The 21,121-nt window shown below is 47.7% G+C and overlaps 1 protein-coding gene across 1 annotated transcript in view; it reads right to left on the bottom strand.

The window, feature by feature from the left end:
* Positions 1-21,121, bottom strand: part of NSMAF (neutral sphingomyelinase activation associated factor) — a 180,542-nt gene that overhangs the window by 22,428 nt on the left and 136,993 nt on the right. The window contains exons 24-26 of the mRNA XM_075316032.1: positions 15,643-15,710; positions 15,435-15,558; positions 8,934-9,017 (exon numbers count right to left, since the gene is read on the bottom strand). Coding sequence (XP_075172147.1) covers positions 8,934-9,017; positions 15,435-15,558; positions 15,643-15,710 — 276 coding nt within the window. The remainder of the gene's footprint in view (positions 1-8,933; positions 9,018-15,434; positions 15,559-15,642; positions 15,711-21,121) is intronic.

The following is a 21,121-nucleotide window of genomic DNA, read 5'->3' as shown; positions in this document are numbered from 1 at the left end:
AGCTCCTCCCTCTGAGCTTATACACCCCCTGGTAGCCAGGCCTAGCCAGTTTAGTGCAAAAGCTGAAGGAGAATAGCCACCCACAAGTAGAACAGAGTAAGAACCGGAACAACCGGAGACTCTGTCCACGACAACAGCCGATGATAACACACGGAACAAGAAAATTGCCAACAGGCAACAGGGAGGAAGCTGGGTCTCCCAATACGGAACTATAAGAAAAAGAATTTACGGTAAGTAACAAAATTCTCTTTTTCTTTATCGTTGCTTTGGGAGACCCAGACCATGGGACGTTCCAAAGCTGTCCCTGGGTGGGAATAAACAGAAAAACTAAGAAGTAGGCGGAGCCTAACTTCACAAGTGGGTGACAGCCGCCTGAAGGATGCGTCTGCCCAAGCTCGTATCTGCCGAAGCATGAGCATGCACTTGGTAGTGCTTCGAAAAGGTATGCAGGCTAGTCCAAGTGGCAGCCTGACAGACTTGTTGAGCTGTAGCCTGGTGCCTAAAAGCCCAAGAGGCACCGACAGCTCTGGTCGAGTGTGCTTTGATCCCCGGCGGGGGAGGCACCTGAGTACTCTGGTAGGCGTCCGAAATGGTCGATCTAATCCAACGGGCCAAGGTCGGCTTAGAAGCAGAGAGACCCTTGCGCCGCCCTGTGGTTAGCACAAAAAGAGGTGCACCGCCTAAGCGCAGCTGTGCGAGACACATAGATCCGGAGAGCACGCACCAGATCTAGAGTATGCAGCGCTTTCTCAAAGCGATGAACAGGGGCCGGACAGAAGGAAGGCAAGGAAATATCCTGGTTAAGGTGGAAGGGAGAGACCACCTTAGGAAGAAAGTCCGTGGTCGGACGGAGAACTACCTTGTCTTGGTGAAAAAACAAAAAAGGTGACTCCGAGGAGAGCGCAGCCAAATCAGAGACTCTCCTGAGAGAAGTTATGGCAACTAGAAAGGCCACCTTTTGAGAAAGACGATACAAAGAAACCTCCCTAAGGGGCTCGAAAGGGGGTTTCTGCAATACCGTGAGGACCAAGTTAAGGTCCCAGGGATCCAAGGGCCGCCGATAAGGCGGAATGATGTGAGACGCATGATAGAGCTGAGACTTGTCCCTTGAGAGAGTTGAGGGACAGTCCTAGCTGCAGACCGGACTGTAAAAAAGACAGAAGGGTCGGCAACGAGAATGGCCAAGGAGAATGGCCGGAAGAGCGACACCAGGACAGGAAAATTTTCCAAGTCCTGTGATAGATCTTGACGGAGGAAGACTTACGGGCCAGAGTCATAGTGGAGAGGACTTCAGGAGGAATACCAGAAGCCGTCAAAATCCAGGACTCAAGAGCCACGCCGTCAATTTGAGTGCCGCATAATTCGGGCGGAAAAACGGACCTTGCGAGAGAAGGTCTGGACGGTCCGGAAGATGCCACGGCATCTCCACGGACAGTTGGAGCAGGTCCGGATACCAAGCTCGCCTGGGCCAGTCTGGTGCAATGAGGATGACTCGACGGCCCTCAATTCTGATCTTGCGCAGGACTCTGGGCAAGAGAGCTAGAGGGGGAAACACGTAGGACAGACGAAACTGGGACCAGTCTTGAACCAGAGCGTCCGCGCAGAAGGCCTGAGGATCGTGGGAGCGAGCCACATAAACCGGAACCTTGTTGTTGTGACGGGATGCCATTAGGTCCACGTCCGGAGTGCCCCACTTGCGGCAGATTGACTGAAACACTGCCGGGTGCAGGGACCACTCGCCACCATCCACGGATTGACAGCTGAGATAATCTGCCTCCCAGTTTTCTACGTCAGGGATGTGGACTGCGGATATGGTGGACTTGGAGACCTCCGCCCATTGAAGAATGCGTTGGACCTCCAACATTGCCAGGCGGCTGCGTGTCCCGCCTTAGTGATTGATGTAGGCAACCGCTGTTGCGTTATCTGACTGGACTCGAATGTGCCTGCCCGCCAACAGGTGGTGAAAGGCTAGGAGAGCTAGAAGCACAGCTCTGGTTTCCAGCACATTTATTGAAAGGGCTGACTCGGACGGAGTCCAAGTGCCCTGTGCTCTGTGGTGGAGATGTACCGCTCCCCAGCCGGATAGGCTGGCATCCGTGGTGAGAATCGCCCAGGACGGAGTCAGGAAGGAGCGCCATTGGGACAGGGAGAGGGGTCGAAGCCACCACTGAAGAGAGCTCCTGGTCCGTGGCGACAGAGCCACTAACCTCTGTAAGGAGGAAGGCCGCTTGTCCCAACAGCGGAGAATGTCCAGCTGCAGAGGACGCAGATGGAACTGGGCAAAGGGAACTGCCTCCATGGAGGCCACCATTTGACCAAGCACCTGCATCAGGCGCCTGAGGGAATAACGGCGGGGCCTCAGGAGAGAGCGCACCGCTAGCCGGAGAGACTGCTGTTTGATTAAGGGCAACTTCACAAGTGCCGGCAAAGTCTCGAACTGCATCCCTAGGTACGTGAGACTCTGGGTCGGAGTCAGAGTGGATTTGGGAAGATTGACAATCCACCCGAATTGGGCTAGGGTGGCGAGAGTGAGCGAAACACTCCGCTGACAGTCTGCGCTGGATGTACCCTTGACCAGAAGGTCGTCCAGATAAGGAAGCACTGCTAACCCCTGGAGGTGCAGGACCGCAATCACTGCCGCCATGACCTTGGTAAATACCCGAGGGGCCGTGGCTAACCCGAAGGGGAGAGCCACGAATTGGAAATGATCCTCTCCTATCGCAAAACGTAACCAACGCTGATGTGACACTGCGATTGGCACATGTAGATAGGCATCTCTGATGTCGATGGACGCCAGGAACTCCCCTTGGGTCATAGAGGCAATGACTGATCGCAGAGACTCCATGCGAAAATGCCGCACCCGGACATGCTTGTTGAGAAGCTTGAGATCCAGGATGGGCCGGAAGGTACCGTCCTTTTTTTGGAACTAGGAAGAGATTTGAGTAAAAACCTCTGAACCGTTCCTGAGCGGGAACTGGGACAATCACTCCGTTTGCCTGCAAGGACGCCACGGCCTGCGAGAAGGCGGCGGCCTTGGAGCAGGGGGGAGTAGAGAGAAAAAATCTGTTTGGAGGGCTGGAAGAGAATTCTATCCTGTAGCCGTGAGATATGATGTCTCTCACCCACTGATCGGAGACTTGCTTTAACCAAGCGTCGCCAAAGTGGGAGAGCCTGCCACAGACTAAGGACGTGGCTGGAGCGGGCCGAGAGTCATGAGGAAGCTGCCTTAGTGGCAGAACCTCCTGCGGTCTTCTGCGGACGCGCTTTTGGGCGCCAGTTGGATTTCTGATCCTTGGCTGAGTTAGCGGACGAGGCGGAAGGCTTAGAGGATGACCAGTTGGAGGAACGAAAGGAACGAAACCTCGATTGATTCCTACCTTGGGCGGGTTTCCTGGTCTTGGTTTGTGGCATGGAAGTACTCTTCCCGCCAGTAGCTTCTTTAATGATTTCATCCAGCTGTTCACCAAACAGCCGTGAACCAGCAAAAGGGAGCCCAGCAAGAAACTTCTTGGAAGCATCTGCCTTCCACTCTCGAAGCCACAAAATCCTGCGGATAACAAGAGAATTAGCTGAAGCCACCGCAGTGCGGTGAGAAGCCTCTAGCATGGCAGACATGGCATAAGATGAAAAAGCTGAAGCCTGAGCAGTTAAGGTAACCATCTCAGGCATAGATTCCTTGGTGAGGGAATGCATCTCCTCTAGAGAAGCAGAGATGGCTTTGAGAGCCCACCCTGCTGCAAAAGTCGGGGAAAACGCGGCCCCCGCCGCTTCATACACAGATTTGGCCAGAAGGTCAATCTGACGGTCAGTGGAATCCTTAAGTGAGGTGCCGTCAGCCACCGACACAACGGTCCGGGCTGAGAGCCTAGACACCGGAGGGTCTACCTTTGGGGAGTGAGACCACTCCTTGACCACCTCAGGTGGAAATGGAAACCGGTCATCAGAACCACGCTTTGGAAAGCGTTTGTCAGGGCAGGCCCTGGGTTTGGTCACAGCGGTCTGAAAACTGGAGTGGTTAAAGAACACACTCTTCACTCTCTTAGGAGAGGTAAACTGATGTTTTTCTGCCAAAGAGAGTTGCTCCTCTGATACTGGCGGATTGAGATGCAGCACAGAATTAATAGAAGCAATCAAATCACTAAGATCTGAGTCACCCTCAGAGAAATCGATGGGATACATAGCCTCCGAGCCCCCCAGTGAGGGCATCCTCCTCATCTTGAGAGTCAGCTCTTGAGACAGAGCCGTGGGATGGGGAGGGGGAGGAAACCCTGCGCCTTCTCTTAAAAGGACGGGGTCTGGGATCAGATGATGAATCCTCCGTGAGCTCCGATGGACGGAGGTCAGAGGATAGGAGTCCTCTGTCAAGAGTATTAGAGGCACCCTGTGAGGGAGGCTGATGCATATTCATCAAAGTCCTGGACAAAAGTCCCATGGACTCAGCAAATGACTGGGATATGGACCTAGAAAAGGACTCTACCCAGGCCGGGGGTTCAGTCACAGGTGCAGCAGCAGCCTGAGAGACCACTGGGGGTGAGACTCCAGGCTGTGGCACTGCCAAGTTAGAGCAACCATCACAGTGTGGATAAATGCTCGGCTCAGGCAGCAGGAGCTTACATGCAGTGCATGCAGAATAAAGCTTTGGAGCCTTGCTCCTTGTGTGAGACATGCTGCTGGAGTGGGGGCTTTGCAGAGAATGAACCCCAGGGAGAATATACAGAGGTCCACAACCGGAGACTGGCTGTGGCTTACCAGACCGCTGAGCGCGGTGTTGTGTGCCCTCCAGATCCCGAAGCCCGGTCCCCCAGTCGCAGCACCTCAGCAGAGATGCAGAATGCAGGATGTCCCAGAGCAGAGTGAACTCTGCCTGAGAAATGACTAGGGGGCGTTCCTATAAAAGAGCGGGAACTGGAGGGCTATAGAGACCTGCAGGGAAGGAGGGACGCCCCAGCAGTGGGGAGTGTCCCTCCCCTGTGTAGAACGGCCGCCGGGAGGAGCCGAACCTGTCCCTCTGCATGAGTGACATGCGAGGGCAGGAAAATAAAAGTAGGCCTCCGGCGAAGCTGGGGCCTAAATTTAAGTGGCGAGGCCGACAAGCAGGCACTATCGGCGCGGTTCTCAGGCAAAAGCTAGAGAATCCGCCGGAAAAGTTAAAACAATCACATACAGCATACTCTCCCCTTACAATAAAGAACCGGGACCTCCAACATAAACGTCTCAGGTACTTAGCTGCTGAGACGCAGGGCCATGTCCCTGGGGATGAGTGCTCCGGACCAACAGAATCCTCAAGGGGCTGTGGATGGAGACCGGACTCCTGCCAGGCATGGAGACCGTGCTGGCTCCCACTTCAAGCCAGAGCCCAGAAGGGATGGTGAAGGAGCACGGCATGTAAGGCTGCAGCCTTGTAAATCAACCTTAACAACACCGCCGACACAGTGGGGTGAGAAGGGACATGCCGGGAGTCCAGACATGGACCCGCTTTTCTTCAAACTCTTTCCAAAAGTCAAACAAATCAGATGAGAATGCATGTGTGGATGTATGCCTCCTGACACAAAGCAATAAACTGGCTAGGACTGGCTACCAGGGGGTGTATAAGCTCAGAGGGAGGAGCTACACTTTTAAGTGTAGTACTTTGTGTGTCCTCCGGAGGCAGAAGCTAAACACCCATGGTCTGGGTCTCCCAAAGGAACGATAAAGAAAACATATAATGTTAACCCTAAGATATATATTTGAAGCAATTTTATAGCCAGAAAAGAACTATGTGATAAACAATGTATTAGACACATGTGGCAACATGTCACGCTCAGGTTACTATAGGCACAATGTGTGCTATTGAAAGGTTAAAGGGAACCTGTCAGCAGAAATTTCGCCCAAAACCTAAAAGATTCCCCCTCTGCAGCTCCTGGGCTGCATTCTAGAAAGGTCCCTGTTATTATTGTGCCCCATGTGAGACCAAAATAAAGGCTTTATAAAGTGGTACCTTTTTGTATTCAGATAGTGTAAATGTGACACGGGGGCGGGCTCTCTGGCGTCCGTTATTCTGCCTCCTGGTCCTGTATGCCGCCCATATCGCTCCTTTCCATAGCTGATGCACCGCCCACTGCTCCAGCCATCCCCGCGCATGCCCAGTGCCAGTCTCACGGGACTGAGCAGTGTGACCGCTGGTGACGTGTGCGCAGGCAAGTGATTATGGGCGGGGCTGTGATTGTTATCAGCAAGTACCCGCCCATAATCTCGTGAGCGCGCAAACCTCACCAGCGGTCAGACACACTGTGCTCAGGGTAGTGCTAGACTGTATGGGCTGCTATCAGGGATGACGTCCCTTTTGTCACGTGATAGTATTTCGAACACGCCCCTATCACATGACAAAAGGGACGTCATCCCTGGAAGCAGCCCATATTTACTGTAATGGAGCACACTGCGTTAGCGTGTGCTCTGTTTTGTGCCATTTTTGCACATATACATTTTCTGCAGACGGACACCCGAACGTAGTCGACTACAGGTGGTTCGGACGGATGCTCCGACGGGACCTGTGGACGTAGGGAAAAACACAATCTGAAAGGAGCCTTACTTTAATGAGGATGGAAGTGTCATCTCTCACTATTTCCCAGGTTATACACTGAACAAAAATATAAATGCGCCACTTATGTTTTTGCTCCTATTTTTCATGAACTAAAAAATCTAAGACTTTATGTACACAATAGGTCTTTTTCTCTCACATATGGTTTACAAATTTGTCTGAATCTGTGTTAGAAAGCTCTTCTCTGTTACAGAGATCTATTCACCTCACAGGTGTGGAATATCAATATCCTCGTAAAGCCTGCTTTACACCTTACGATCTAGCATACGATATCGTATGTGATCGTAACCGCCCCCATCGTATGTGCGGCAGGCACGTTCAATTTGTTTAATGTGCCGCACATACGAGTAACCCCCCGTTACACGTATTTACCCATCAATACGACCTCGATGTGGGCGGCGAACGTCCACTTCCTGGAGTGGGAGGGACATTCGGCGTCACAGCGACGTCACGCGGCAGCCGGCCAATAGAAGTGGAGGGGCGGAGCTCAGCGGGACGTAAACATCCCGCTCACCTCCTTCCTTCCGCATTACAGTCCGGCAGCCGCAGGACGCAGGTAAGATCTGTTCATCGTTCCCGGGGTGTCACACACTGCGATGTGTGCTACCCCGGGTACGATGAACAATCTGACGTTCAATTCATGAGGAATGAACGACGTGCGTGCAATGAACGTTTTAACGTTCAATCGCACGTACCTGTCACACACTGCAATGTACCTTACGATGCCGGATGTGCGTCACTTACGATGTGACCCCGCCGACACATTGTAAGATACATTGCAGCGTGTAAAGCGGGCTTTAGACAGCATGATTATTGCACGGGTGTGCCTTAGGCTGGCCACAATAAAAAGGCACTCTAAAATGTGGGTGGGGGTCAGAAAACCAATCACCACGATTTGCCTGACGCAATGAAACACATCTTCGCATAGAGTTGATCGGGTTGTTGATTGTGGCCTGTGAAGTGTTGTTCCACTCTTCTTCAATGGCTGTGCCAAATTTCTGGATAGTGACAGGAGCTTGAACAAGCTGTCATATACACCGATCCAGTGCATCCCAAACATACTCAATGGGTGGCAAGTCCGAGAAGTGTGGTGTCATACAAAAACTGGGATGTTTTCAGCTTCCATGAATTTGTGTACAGATCCTTGTAACAAGAGGCCATGCATTATCATGCTGCAGCATGAAGTGATGGTTGTGGATGAATGGCACAACAAGGGGCCTCAGGATCTGATCATGGTATATCTGTGTATTCAAAATGTCATCAATACAATGTACCCGTGTTCATTGTCCATAATGTACGCCTGTCCAGACCATAACCCCACCGCCACTATACCCACTTGATTCACAATGCTGACATCAGAAAACTTATGCCATACACAACGCCATACACAGTCTGCCATCTACCCTATACATTGAAAACTAGGATTCATCAGTGAAGAGAACACTTTTTCAAGATGCTAGACGCCATTGAATGTGAGCATTTTCCCACTGAAGTCTGTTATTACGAAGAACAACAGTCAAGTAGAGACCACGATGAGAGTGATGAGCGCAGACAAGCTTCCCTGAGACTGTTTCTGACAATTTGTGAAGAAACTTCTTTGGTTCTGCACAGATTGTTGCAGCAGCTGTCCAGGTGACTGGTCTCAGACAATCTTGGGAGGTGAAGATGCTGGATGTTGAGGTCCTGGGCTGGTGTGGATACACATGGTCTGCGGTTGTGAGGCCGGTTGGATTGTTCTGCCAAATGGAGACGTCTTATGGTAGAGAAATGAACATTCAATTCATTCCCACCAACTCTGGTGGACACTCCTGCAGTCATCAGGCCAACTGCATGCCCCCTCAAGACTTGAAACATCTGTGGCATTGTGCTGTGTGATAGGTCACTCAAAAATGAGGTTTTTGTTTTTTTTATTGTGGCCAGCCTAAGGCACACCTGTGCAATAATCGTGCTGTCTAATTAGCATCTTGATATACCAAAGCTGTAAACTGGATGGATTATATCAGGAAAGGAGGGGAAGAGCTGACCAACACAGATTTAGACAAATTTGTGAACAATGTTTGAGAGAAATTGGCCTTTTGTTACATGAAAACGTCTTAGATTTTAGAGTCCAGCTCATGAAAAATGGGAGCAAAACAATATTGCTGTGTATATATTTTGTTCTGTGTAATTAATCACATATGTTCAGTATGAGGGTAGATATGTCCCCTATCCAGAGAGAACTATAGATTTTATAATTTCTCTATGACAGGGTATATAAAAGGGTTTTGCCTAAATGTTACAGCTACATTACATGTATAGCACGACATCTCTAAAGCTACAATACCGATGGTTGTAAAAGACACACATCTAAACTCACACCAGCGTCATGCTCCAATTCTGCCAGCAATTCAAAGTTGTTTCTCTTGGTCCCACACACATCAGAGGGTACACAACTCCACACCTAAATGAGAAAACGTGAGATCAGTATATTTATAGCTGTAAGATTATAGGGTGTGAGGAAAGGTGAATTTACAATACTAAGTTAAACAGTCACTGTTTCAACAAACGTAGCATAAAATCAAAGATACAAGAAAGTATAAGGGTACCGTCTCACTAAACGACGTACCAGTAATTCCGACCACGATATGACCTGGTCAGGATCGCTGTTGCGTCGCTACATGGTCGCTGGTGAGTTGTCAAGCAGGCAGATCTCACCAGCGACCAGTGACCAGCCCCCAGCGACGCGTGGAAGCGATACTGCGCTTGGTAACTAAGGGTAAATATCGGGTAACCAAGCAAAGCGCTTCGCTTGGTTACCCGATATTTACCTTGGTTACCAGCGCACACCGCTTAGCGCTGGCTCCCTGAACTCGTAGCCAGAGTACACATCGGGTTAATAAGCAAACCGCTTTGCTTATTTACCCGATGTGTACTCTGGCTACGTGTGCAGGGAGCCGGCACTGGCAGCGTGAGAGCGGCGTACGCTAGTAACCAAGATAAATATCTTGGTTACCAGCGTCTGCAGCTGTCAGAAGCCGGCTCCCTGCACATTCAGATCGTTGCTCTCTCGCTGTCAAACACAGCGACGTGTGCTTCATGGCGGGAGAGCAACATCCAAAAAATGAACCAGCACTGTGTGTAACGAGCAGCGATTTCACAGCAGGGGCCAGGTCACTGCTTAGTGTCACACACAGCGAGATCGCTGATGAGGTCACTGGTGCGTCACAAAAACCGTGACTCAGCAACGATCTCGCTAGCGATCTCGCTATGTGAGAAGTACCCCTAAGACCCTCTCTTATCAGAGTAATATGCTGCTTCCCCCTCCTACTGCCATGTGAACTCCTAATCCACACAATCTGTCATGCTTTTATTAGGCTGGAGCCACACGGGAACTAATGCGATCCTCGCATGACGCTCGGCTCGTGCTGGCAGCACAGCGGGAGCAGAGTGTCATGCGAGTGTCACTGCGACTGAGGTCCGATCATGCGATCGGACCTCAGCTGCGGGGGACGGGCCGGCTCTGAGGAGGGGAGGGCAGGAACTGAGGAGGGGAGGGATTTATTTCCCCCTCTCCTCCGTTGCCGGCTATTGCTATTCTCGCTCTGCACTCGCGGTACACCGGTGTACTGCGAGTGCAGTGCGATTTTTCTCTCACCCCATAGACTTGAATGGATGCGAGAGAGAGTCTCGCATTACAATCGCAGCATGCTGCAATTGTTTTCTCGGTCCGATTAGGCTTGAGAAAATAATCGCTCATGGGTGCTGGCACATAGGCTAATATTGGTCCGAGTGGGATGCGATGTTTTATCGCATTCCACTCGCTCCGATTTTCATGTCGTGTGTCTTAGGCCTTACCAGCAGAATCAAGTGTCAGGTTACTCTTCCTATTATACGCTATAGAAAAAGGGAGAAGGAGTGCGGAGCACGAATCTCAGATAAAAAGCACGTAGAGTCTGGAAGATCCTGCTGTAGCCTTTTGCAAATGTATTTCTCTTCTTACTACTGGATTCACAGCTACACAGCTCAGTATTACTATGTAATGCTCTTCATGCTGCTATTTTGTCTGTGATGTAGAAAATAAAAAAAAAAAAAAAAAAACAAGAAGCCATCTCTGCATGTGCTGTGCAAGGTATCCCATCATACTGTTGAGGACAAGAATTGAGTATACAAAATACTTAATTCAGCCATTTCATAGACTCAGGTATATAGTTCAGTAGATGTGAACTAAACACACATTTGTGAATGCTTTTGTTTCTTACTAACATGTATATTGCATATTCAGTGTATTTTCCTTAGACACAGTATATGTAACTTAAAGATGGCTGCTATTTCCTGTCTACACCCGAGGTGATAACCAAAAGAAATTCCTGGAGCCTGGAATGACCAATCAGGAAGAGACTATGCAGATCTCTCTACGTCATGAAGCCCTGACCTACGATATTTGATTGGACTGTATTTTGTCCACGCCCTTCACTTCTCAAGAGTTGTGGAAAGTTTTAAACAATAAAGACCACTTGGCCAATGCCAGTCATGGAGATAGCTATAACTGACTTGCTGTCCGTTATTATTTAATCTCACGTGCACACATGACAGTTTAATTTGAATCAGCAGCCAGATCCCGAGAAACCCTTTGAGTCTCATCGTCGTCGTCGCCGCCATCGTCATCGTCATTTTAACCTTGACAATAGAAGCTGCAACCCCTGGCAAAAATCACCTGGCTCTGAGGATGTTCATTCAGTTGTTTACTTTTGTTAAAAAAGCAGATCACAGACATGGCACAAAGCTAATGTCAACTTTCTGGCTTTAAGAAACACTTAAAAAAAAATAAATAAATAAATAAATCATGAAAACAATGTGCTAGCCAGTAACTTACTTTTCATTTCAAGACCAAACAGGGGAAAAAAAATTATGGAATCACTCAATTATGAGGAAAAAATTAGGAATCATGAAAAACAAACAAAAGAACACTCCGATACATCACAAAGCTTGCAATTATTACCATCTTTTCAGTTAGCCATTAAAAGGTATCAACCACTGAGGACTCTGTTCTTTTAAACAATTTTTTTCAATACATCACTAGTATTTTGTTGCACCACCTCTGGCTTTTATAACAGCTTGCAGTCTCTGAGCCATGGACCTAATGAATGACAAACAGTACACTTCATCAATCTGGCTCAAACTTTCTCTGATTGCTGTTGCCAGATCAGCTTTGCAGGCTGGAGCCTTGTCATGGACCATTTTCTTCAACTTCCACCAAAGATTTTCAATTGTATTAAGATCCGGACTATTTGCAGGCCATGTCATTGACCTTATGTCTTCTTTCAAGGAATGTTTTCACAGTTTTTGTTCTATGCAGGATGCATTATCATCTTGGTAAATTATTTTATCACCCCCAAACATCCTTTCAATTGATGGGAGAAGAAAAGTGTCCAAAATTTCAATGTAAACTCGGGCATTTATTAAAGATGTAATGACAGCCATCTTCCCAGTGCCTTTACCTGACATGCATCCCCATATCATCAATAACTGTGGAAATTTACATGTTCTTTTTAGGCAGTCATTTTTTATTGTTTAGCTTTTCTATATGTAAATCTCATTTCCTTTTGTCGGTTTCTTACAGTTCGGTCACAGACATTGACTCCAGTTTCCTCCCATTCGTTCCTCATTTGTTTTGTTATGCATTGCCTGTTTTGGAGAAATATTGCTTTAAATTTCCTATCTTGACGCTTTGATGTCTTCCTTGGGCTACCAGTATGTTTGCCATTAACAACCTTTCCCATGTTTGTATTTGGTCCAGATTTTAGACACAGCTGACTGAACAACCAACATCTTTTGCAACATTGAGAGATGATTTACCATTTTTTTTTTTTTTTTTAAGAGTTTGATAATCATCTTCTTTTTCAATTGACATCTCTCGTGTTGGAGCTATGATTCATGTCAGTCCACTTTGTGCAACAGCTCTCCAAGGTGTGATCACTCCTTTATAGATGCAGACTAACGAGCAGATGTTATTTGATGCAGGTGTTAGTTTTGGGAATGAAAATTTACAGAGTGATTCCAATATTTTTTCCCCGTTTGGTCTTGAAAAGTAACCATTACTGGCTAGCACATTATGTTTTCATGATTTTTTTTAGTGTCTCTTAAAACCAGAAAGTTGCCATTTGAAATTACTTTAGTTTTGTGCCATGTCTGTGATCTGCTTTTGTTAAACAAAAGTAAACAACTGAATGAACATCCTCAGAATCAGGTGATTCCACACTTTTAGAAAGGGGTTGTAGTCTCAGGGAGTACACAAATTAAGAGATATAGGCTGTAGAGGAGAACAATTGTGAAATTGTAAGATTCAAGTTAAATACTACCAGAAATTGTGTTATTCTTCATGAACACACAACATCTATTTTGAAATTTTACTGAAACACTAGGTACGTTTAAACCTTTGATTCCAGCCACCAGAAGCTAAACTGCAAAGATTTACACCTAAATATTAGCTCATGGCTGAAATGTCAGGATGTACAGTATGTGTGGATTCTTGAGACTTGACATGAGTACAAAATAAATTATTGTAAAGAGGTGGCCCACTATAAAGCATAGTGGACACAGCAGTGTAAAGTTGTGGCAGAAGGCTTTTTCTAAATACCTTCTTATGTGAGCAGCGCTATCGCTGTCCTCCCATCCCCATCACGTGACTCGGGCTGCAGTGACCTCTGATGTCCAGTGATGTCACATCAACTTTTAGAATTGGAAGTTGACCTGGCATCACTGAAACAGGACCCAGTCTCCCTGAGTGATTGAGCTGTGGGCGGAGTTTCACTGCAAATCGCAGCATCTCGCATGCTTGCAGCGCTTTGTTAAGCTATGAAGGTGAGAGCGTGCTAGATGCTGGGCTGTGATGTACGATGAAAATCCGCCTACAACAGCCCAGTTACTCAGAGACAGGGTCCTGCCTCGGTGTTGCCAGGTCAACTTCCAATTCTGGAAGTTGATGTGACATAACTGGACATCAGAGGTCACTGTAGCCCAGATCACCTGATGGGGCTCAGCTGACATCGATAGCGCCTATCACAGGCAGAATTAAAAAAAAGAAGGTATTTGAAAAAGCCTTCTTTCCCTGCTTTAAATTGATGTGGCCACTATGCTTTTAAAGTGCACCAAATCACCAGGATTTTCCTATATAAAATAATAATAATAATAATAATAATAATAATAATAATAATAATAATGATGAGCCAGTTCTACACTGGCTCCATCATGGTGATTTTATACATACCTTTAGTTGTCCGATTGGATATATAGTTTTTTCAATACAGGCAAGTATTCTTAAGTACATAAACTTACAGCTTTTTGATTGGCAGCAGCTGCCGAATAACTAATATGTAGGTCGGGTTTTGCCATCTATTCCCGCCCCTATCTGCTGCCTCTGTAGATGCTAGACTGTATGGTCTCCTTCCATGTATGGGTCATTTCTGTCACATGATAGGGGCGTGTTAGAAATGCAGCCCATACAGTCCAGCATCTACAGCGGCTAGGCAGCAGACAGGGGGGGAATAAACAGCAAAACCTGACCCACATTAGCTATTCGCCAGCTGCTGCCAATCAAAAAGCTGTACATTTCTATAACTCTGCCTGTATTTCAAAACCTATACGTCCAGAGTTATAGAAATGTACAGCTTTTTGATTGGCAGCAGCTGCCGAATAACTAATATGTAGGTCGGGTTTTGCCATCTATTCCCGCCCCTATCTGCTGCCTCTGTAGATGCTAGACTGTATGGTCTCCTTCCATGTATGGGTCATTTCTGTCACATGATAGGGGCGTGTTAGAAATGCAGCCCATACAGTCCAGCATCTACAGCGGCTAGGCAGCAGACAGGGGGGGAATAAACAGCAAAACCTGACCCACATTAGCTATTCGCCAGCTGCTGCCAATCAAAAAGCTGTACATTTCTATAACTCTGGACGTATAGGTTTTGAAATACAGGCAATCTGACAACTAAAGGTATGTATAGAATCAGCATCCTAGCGTCAGTATAGCACTGGCTTTAGTTTATACAGGAAAACCCTGGTGATTTAAGTGATACACTTAAAGCGAACCAATGGGCAGGAGTGTCGGGTGTTGCACCCCCACTGGTCAGATATTTGATGATCTATATACAGACAGGCCTTCAATACATAATCCCCACACAACCCCTTTAATTGCAGGTGACTGCTTAGCCCACAACAATAAGGGCTGAAATTCATGTGGTGTATCACTGACTGGGCTGCTTGCTGCTGTTTTGATAAGTTTACCACTCTAGCCTGCCAATTTTATCAAAACTACAGCAGTTTATTATGAGACACTTTGCTGGATTCGGGGTCTCTGCTGCTATAGTGAACTACTCTCAGATAAGGCATTATCATAAGGAATTTGCCACCTTATGAAAACAACCCTTTTACATATGCTAGTAGAGCGAATGGACATCCGAGAGGGAAGTTTCCTATATTAGCCAGTACAGTACGTTGGACCCCCAATTAGCCTAGGCAGAATAGATCTTGTCATGTTACACAATCGTCCAGTCATATCAATTAGTGAAACGTGACACTATATTCCCTGCTGCGACTGCTGAAGGCAAAACGCGTGGCTGGTTTGAAGTTTGTCTGAGGTTTCAAAAAGTAGATCTCCGGAAATCAATTGATCATAGTGTCAGATTTTCAAAATAAGTTTCTGGTGGTAAGATCCATAATTCCTTGTTCAAAGTGTTCTCTCATTTGAAGCAGTTTGCTTAGCTGTTTGGAGTCCAAGGGTATAGTCACATGTTGCGTTTTTTATGCAAACCTCGCTTTATTATACCATACCCTACCTGAGTCCTATACAGTCATCACAAGGTAACGACGATGTACATACCTTAACCGTAGAATCCCAAGACGCGGTGAAGAGTCTGTTGTTGCTCCAGAGAATTTTACTAACGGCATCATCGTGTCCCATCAGCGTGTCTTGTCTTCTTCCAAAAGCAATGGAGTAAAAATATCTGGACGCAGAGGAAAGATTCAGTCTACAACAATTGAAGCCCTGATGAAGATTACTGTATCACAATATAGTAAGAAATACGCACACATTATTGTCCCACGAGGAGCACATCACTGTTGTATCCCCAGGCAAGAGAACGCAAGATGATAGCGCCTACAGGAAAACAATAAAATAAAAGATCAGTGCAATAGGTCTAATAAAAAAAAACAAAACAAAAAAACAAAAACGGACCAGTAACTGTCTGTTCTTTATGACAAATGATCAATGCCAAGTAAAGTCAGAGAAACACCTCAAGCTTTTAGGGTAAATCAGAGGAATGCTTGTACTTCCAATGTGTCCATTAATTACACAGAATTTTATTGTGTCCACTATATTTCAGGGATTGAAACCAATGGAGTTTGGATGGTGGGAATGGCCCTCTAAAACACCACTCTAGCATTTTTTTTCAGTCTACGAGATCCGGAAAGAGGTTCAGACTTGTATTGGGTTGTAACCTCCGGTGAGCTCCATGACGCTGCAGGCAGGTCAAAAATCATAGAGACCGACAAGCAATAGGGGTCACCGGAAGGGGAGTACAAGACACTTAGATTTAAAGCACCACTCCAACACTGCCATAAAAATACTCAAAACAAAACACACGCTGGAGTGATGCTTTAACTAAACTACTACAATAATTTATTTATAAGTGGGTAATAAAGCACAATTAATCCCTTAGTGACCAAGCACAATTTGTTTTAAATCTGACATGCATCACTTCATGTGGTAATGCAAGTGCATCTCAATAAATTAGAATATCATCAAAAAGTAAAATTTCAGTGATATAAAAAGAGAAATGCTTATATTATAGAGTCATTACAAACAGGATCTATTTCAAAAGTTTATTTGTTAATGTTGATGATTATGGCTTACAGCAAATGAAACCCCAAAAGTCATTATCTCAGAAAATTAGAATAATTACCACAAAAGACCTGCAAAGGTTCCTAAGCATTAAAATGGTCCATTAGTCTTGTTCAGTAGGCTACACAATCATGGGTAAGTCTGCTGACTTGACAGATGTCCAGAAGGCAGTCATTGACACATTCCACAAGGAGGATAAGCCACAAAAGGTCATTGCTAAAGAAGCTGGCTGTTCACAATTGAGTGCTGTTTCCAAGCATATTAATGGAAAGTTGAGTGGAAGGAAAAAAAGTGTGGTAGAAAAAGGTGCACAAGCAACCGGGATAATCGCAGCCTTGTTAGGATTGTTAAGAAAAGGCCATTCAAAAATTTGGGGGAGATTCACAAGGAGTGGACTGCTGCTGGAGTCAGTGCTTCAAGAGCCACCACACACAGACATATCTAGGACATGGGCTACAAGTGTTGCATTCCTTGTGTCAAGCCACTCATGATCAATAGACAATCCCAGAAGCATCTTACCTGGGCTAAAGAGAAAAAGAACTGGACTGTTACTCAGTGGTCCAAGGTGTTGTTTTCAGATTAAATTAAATGTTGCATTCCATTTAGAAATCAAAATCCCAGAGTCTTGAGGAAGAGTGGCGAGGCCACAATCCAAGCTGCTTGGGGTCTGGTGTGAAGTTTCCAAAATCAGTGATGTTTTGGGGAGCCATGTCATCTGCTGGTGTAGCTCCACTGTGTTTTATTAGGATTAAAGTCAGCGCAGCCGTCTACCAGGAAATTTTAGAGCACTTCATGCATGCCTCTTTCCACAAGTTTTTTGGATATGGAAGAAGGGAATTTTGTTTACTTACCGTAAATTCCTTTTCTTCTAGCTCCAATTGGGAGACCCAGCCAATTGGGTGTATAGCTACTGCCTCCGGAGGCCACACAAAGTATTACACTCAAAAGTGTAAGGCCCCTCCCCTTCTGGCTATACACCCCCAGTGGGATCACTGGCTCACCAGTTTAGTGCAAAAGCAAGAAGGAGGAAAGCCAATAACTGGTTTAAAGACCAATTCAATCCGAAGAAACATCGGAGAACTGCAACCATTCACATGAACAACATGTGTACCGAAAAAAACCCTAAGAAAACAGGGCGGGTGCTGGGTCTCCCAATTGGAGCTAGAAGAAAAGGAATTTACGGTAAGTAAACAAAATTCCCTTCTTCTTTGTCGCTCCATTGGGAGACCCAGACAATTGGGACGTCCAAAAGCAGTCCCTGGGTGGGTAAAAGAATACCTCGTGGTAGGGCCGTCAAACAGCCCTTTCGTACAGGTGGGCAACCGCCGCCTGAAGGACTTGTCTACCTAGGCTGGCGTCTGCCGAAGCGTAGGTATGCACCTGATAATGCTTGGTAAAAGTGTGCAGACTCGACCAGGTAGGTGCCTGGCACACCTGCTGAGCTGTAGCCTGGTGCCGTAATGCCCAGGACGCACCCACGGCTCTGGTAGAATGGGCATTCAGCCCTGAGGGAACCGGGAGCCTAGCAGAACGGTAGGTTTCAAGAATTGGTTCCTTGATCCACCGAGTCAGGGTGGATTTGGAAGCTTGCGACCCTTTACGCTGACCAGCGACAAGGACAAAGAGTGCATCCGGGCGGCACAGGAGCGCCGTGCGGGAATGTAGATCCTGAGTGCTCTCACCAGATCCAACAGATGCAAATCCTTTTCAAATTGATGGACTGGATGAGGACACAAAGAAGGTAAGGTGATATCTTGATTGAGATGAAAGTGGGATACCACCTTAGGGAGAAAGTCCGGAATCGGACGCCGAACCCCCTTGTCCTGGTGAAGACCAGGAATGGAGATTTGCATGACAGCGCTGCTAGCTCGGACACTTTCTGAAGAGACGTGACCGCTACTAGAAAGGCCACTTTCTGTGAAAGACGGAAAAGGGAAACAACTTTCAAAGGCTCGAAAGGCGGCTTCAAGAGAGTCATTAGAACCTTGTTCAGACTCCAGAGCTCTAACGGCCGCTTGTACGGAGTGATGAGAAGACAAACTCCCTGCAGGAACGTGCGTACCTGCGGAAGTCGGCTAGGCGTTTCTGAAAAAATACAGATAGCGCTGAGACTTGTCCCTTAAGGGAGCTGAGCGACCAACCATTTTCCAACCAAGATTGTAGGAAGGAAGGACAAATAGGCGATGCAAATGGCCAGGGAGAAACTCCTTGAGCAGAGCACCAAGGTAAGAATATCTTCCACGATCTGTGGTAGATCTTGGCGGACGTTGGCTTCTTGGCCTGCGTCATGGTGACAACCACTCCTGAGATAATCCTGAAGACGCTAGGATCCAGGACTCAATGGCTACACCGTCATGGTCAGGGCCGCAGAGTTCAGATGGAAAAAAGGGCCCTTGAAACAGCAAGTCTGGTCGGTCTGGTAGTGCCCACGGTTGGCCTACCGTGAGGTACCACAGATCCGGGAACCCCGACCTCCTCGGCCAATCTGGAGCGACGAGGATGGCGCGGCGACAGTCGGACTTGATCTTGCGCAGTACTCTGGGCAACAATGCCAGAGGTGGGACACATAAGGTAGCCGGGACTGCGACCAATGTTGAACTGAGGCGTCCGCCGCCAGAGCTCGATGATCGTGAGACTGTGCTATGAAGCCGGGACAATGTTGTTGTGCCGTGACGCCATTATGTCGACGTCCGGCATCCCGCAGCGGCGACAGATCTCCTGAAACCCGTCCGGGTGAAGAAACCATTCCCCTGCGTCCATACCCTGGCGACTGAGGAAGTCTGCTTCCTAGTTTACCACGCCTGGGATGTGAACTGCGGATATGGTGGATGCCGTGTCTTCCACCCACGTCAGAATCCGCCGGCTTCCTGGAAGGCTTGCCGGCTGCGTGTTCTTCCGTGGTGGTTGATGTATGCCACCGCTGTGGAGATATCCGACTGAATTCGGATGTGCTTGCTTTTCAGCCACTGCTGGAAGGCTTGTAGGACAAGATACACTGCTCTGATTTCCAGAACATTGATCTGAAGGGTGGACTCTTGCTGAATCCACGTACCTTGAGCCCTGTGGTAGAGAAAAACTGCTCTCCACTCTGATAGACTCGTGCCTGTCGTAACTACCGCCCAGGATGGGGGTAGGAAGGACCTTTTTCTGACCATGAGGTGGGAAGAAGCCACCACCGTAGAGATTCTTTGGCCGCCTGAGAAAAGGAGACGTCTCTGTCGATGGGCGTCGACCTCCCGTCTCATTGGCGGAGAATGTCCCATTGTAGTGGACGCAGATGAAACTGCGCGAAAGGGACTGCCGCCATTGCTACCATCTTACGTGAGAAGTGCATGAGGCGTCTCAATGTGTGCGACTGATCCTAAGGAGAGATTGCAGCCTTGTCTGTAGTGAACGCTGTTTGGCTAGCGGAAGCTTCACTATCGCTGAGAGAGTATGAAACTCCATGCCTAGATATGTTAGTGATTGGCCCGGGGTCGGATCTGACTTTGAAAAGTTGATGATCCACCCGAACTCTGGAGAGTCTCCAGCGCAACGTTCGGCTGTGTTGGCATGTTCCTTAAGAGGGTGCCTTGACAAGTAGATCTCCCAAATACGGGATCACAGAGTGACCTTGAGATTGCAGGACTGGTACTACTGCTGCCATGACCTTAGCGAAGACCCGTGGGGCTATCGCCAGCCGGAAGGCAGAGTTACGAACTGAAGGTGTTCGCGTCTTATAACAAAGCGTAGAGACGCTGGAGCTCTGGATCAATCGGCACGTGGGGATAAGCATCCTTGACGTGTATCGATGTTAGGAAATTTCCTTGAAACATTGAGGCGATGACGGAGCGGGGGGATTACATCCGGAACCGCCTGGTGTTCACGAGCTGGTTGAGCCGTGTTAGATCCAGAACGGGACGGAAATACTCGTCCTTTCTTGGCACCGCAAATAATTCGGAGTAAAAACCGTGACCTTGTTCCTGAAGAGGAACGGGGGTCACCACTCGTTGTGCCTTTAGAGTGCCCACCGCCTGCAGAAGAGCATCAGCTCGGTCGGGAGGTGGAGAAGTTCTGAAGAATTGAGTTGGAGGACGAGAACTGAACTCTATCCTGTACCCGTGAGACAGAATGTCTCTCACCCAACGGTCTTTGACCTGTGACAGCTAAATATCGCCAAGGCGGGAGAGCCTGCTACCGACCGAGGATGCGGAGAGAGGAGGCCGCAAGTCATGAGGAAGCCTCTTGGAAGCGGGTTTTCAGGCTGTCTTTTTTGGGCGTGACTGAGCCCGCCAAGAAACTGAGCTCCTCTGATCCTTTTGAGTCCTCTTTGGACGAGGAGAAATGGGCTGCCCGAGCCTTGAAAAGACCGAAAACCCCGACTGTCCCTTGGTATGTTGGGGTTTGTTTTGTCTGGGCTGAGATAAGGAAGAATCCTTACTCTTGAACTGTTTAATGATTACATCTCACGCACACTAAACAGTCGGTCGGCAGAACAAGGCAAACTGGTTAAGCCCTTTTTTGGAAGCAGAATCTGCCTTCCATTCAGTTAACACCCAGGCCCTGCGTAAAACCACGGAGTTAGCGGACGCCACCGCCGTACGGGTCGTAGAGTCTGGGACAGCATTAATCGCATAAGACGCAAATGCAGACATTTGAGCGGTTAAGGATGACACTTGCGGAACAGA

The sequence above is a fragment of the Anomaloglossus baeobatrachus genome, chromosome 6 (genome assembly GCF_048569485.1).
Source record: "Anomaloglossus baeobatrachus isolate aAnoBae1 chromosome 6, aAnoBae1.hap1, whole genome shotgun sequence".
Classification (NCBI taxonomy): Eukaryota; Metazoa; Chordata; class Amphibia; order Anura; family Aromobatidae; genus Anomaloglossus; species Anomaloglossus baeobatrachus.
This window is presented reverse-complemented; position numbering and strand designations above follow the sequence as displayed.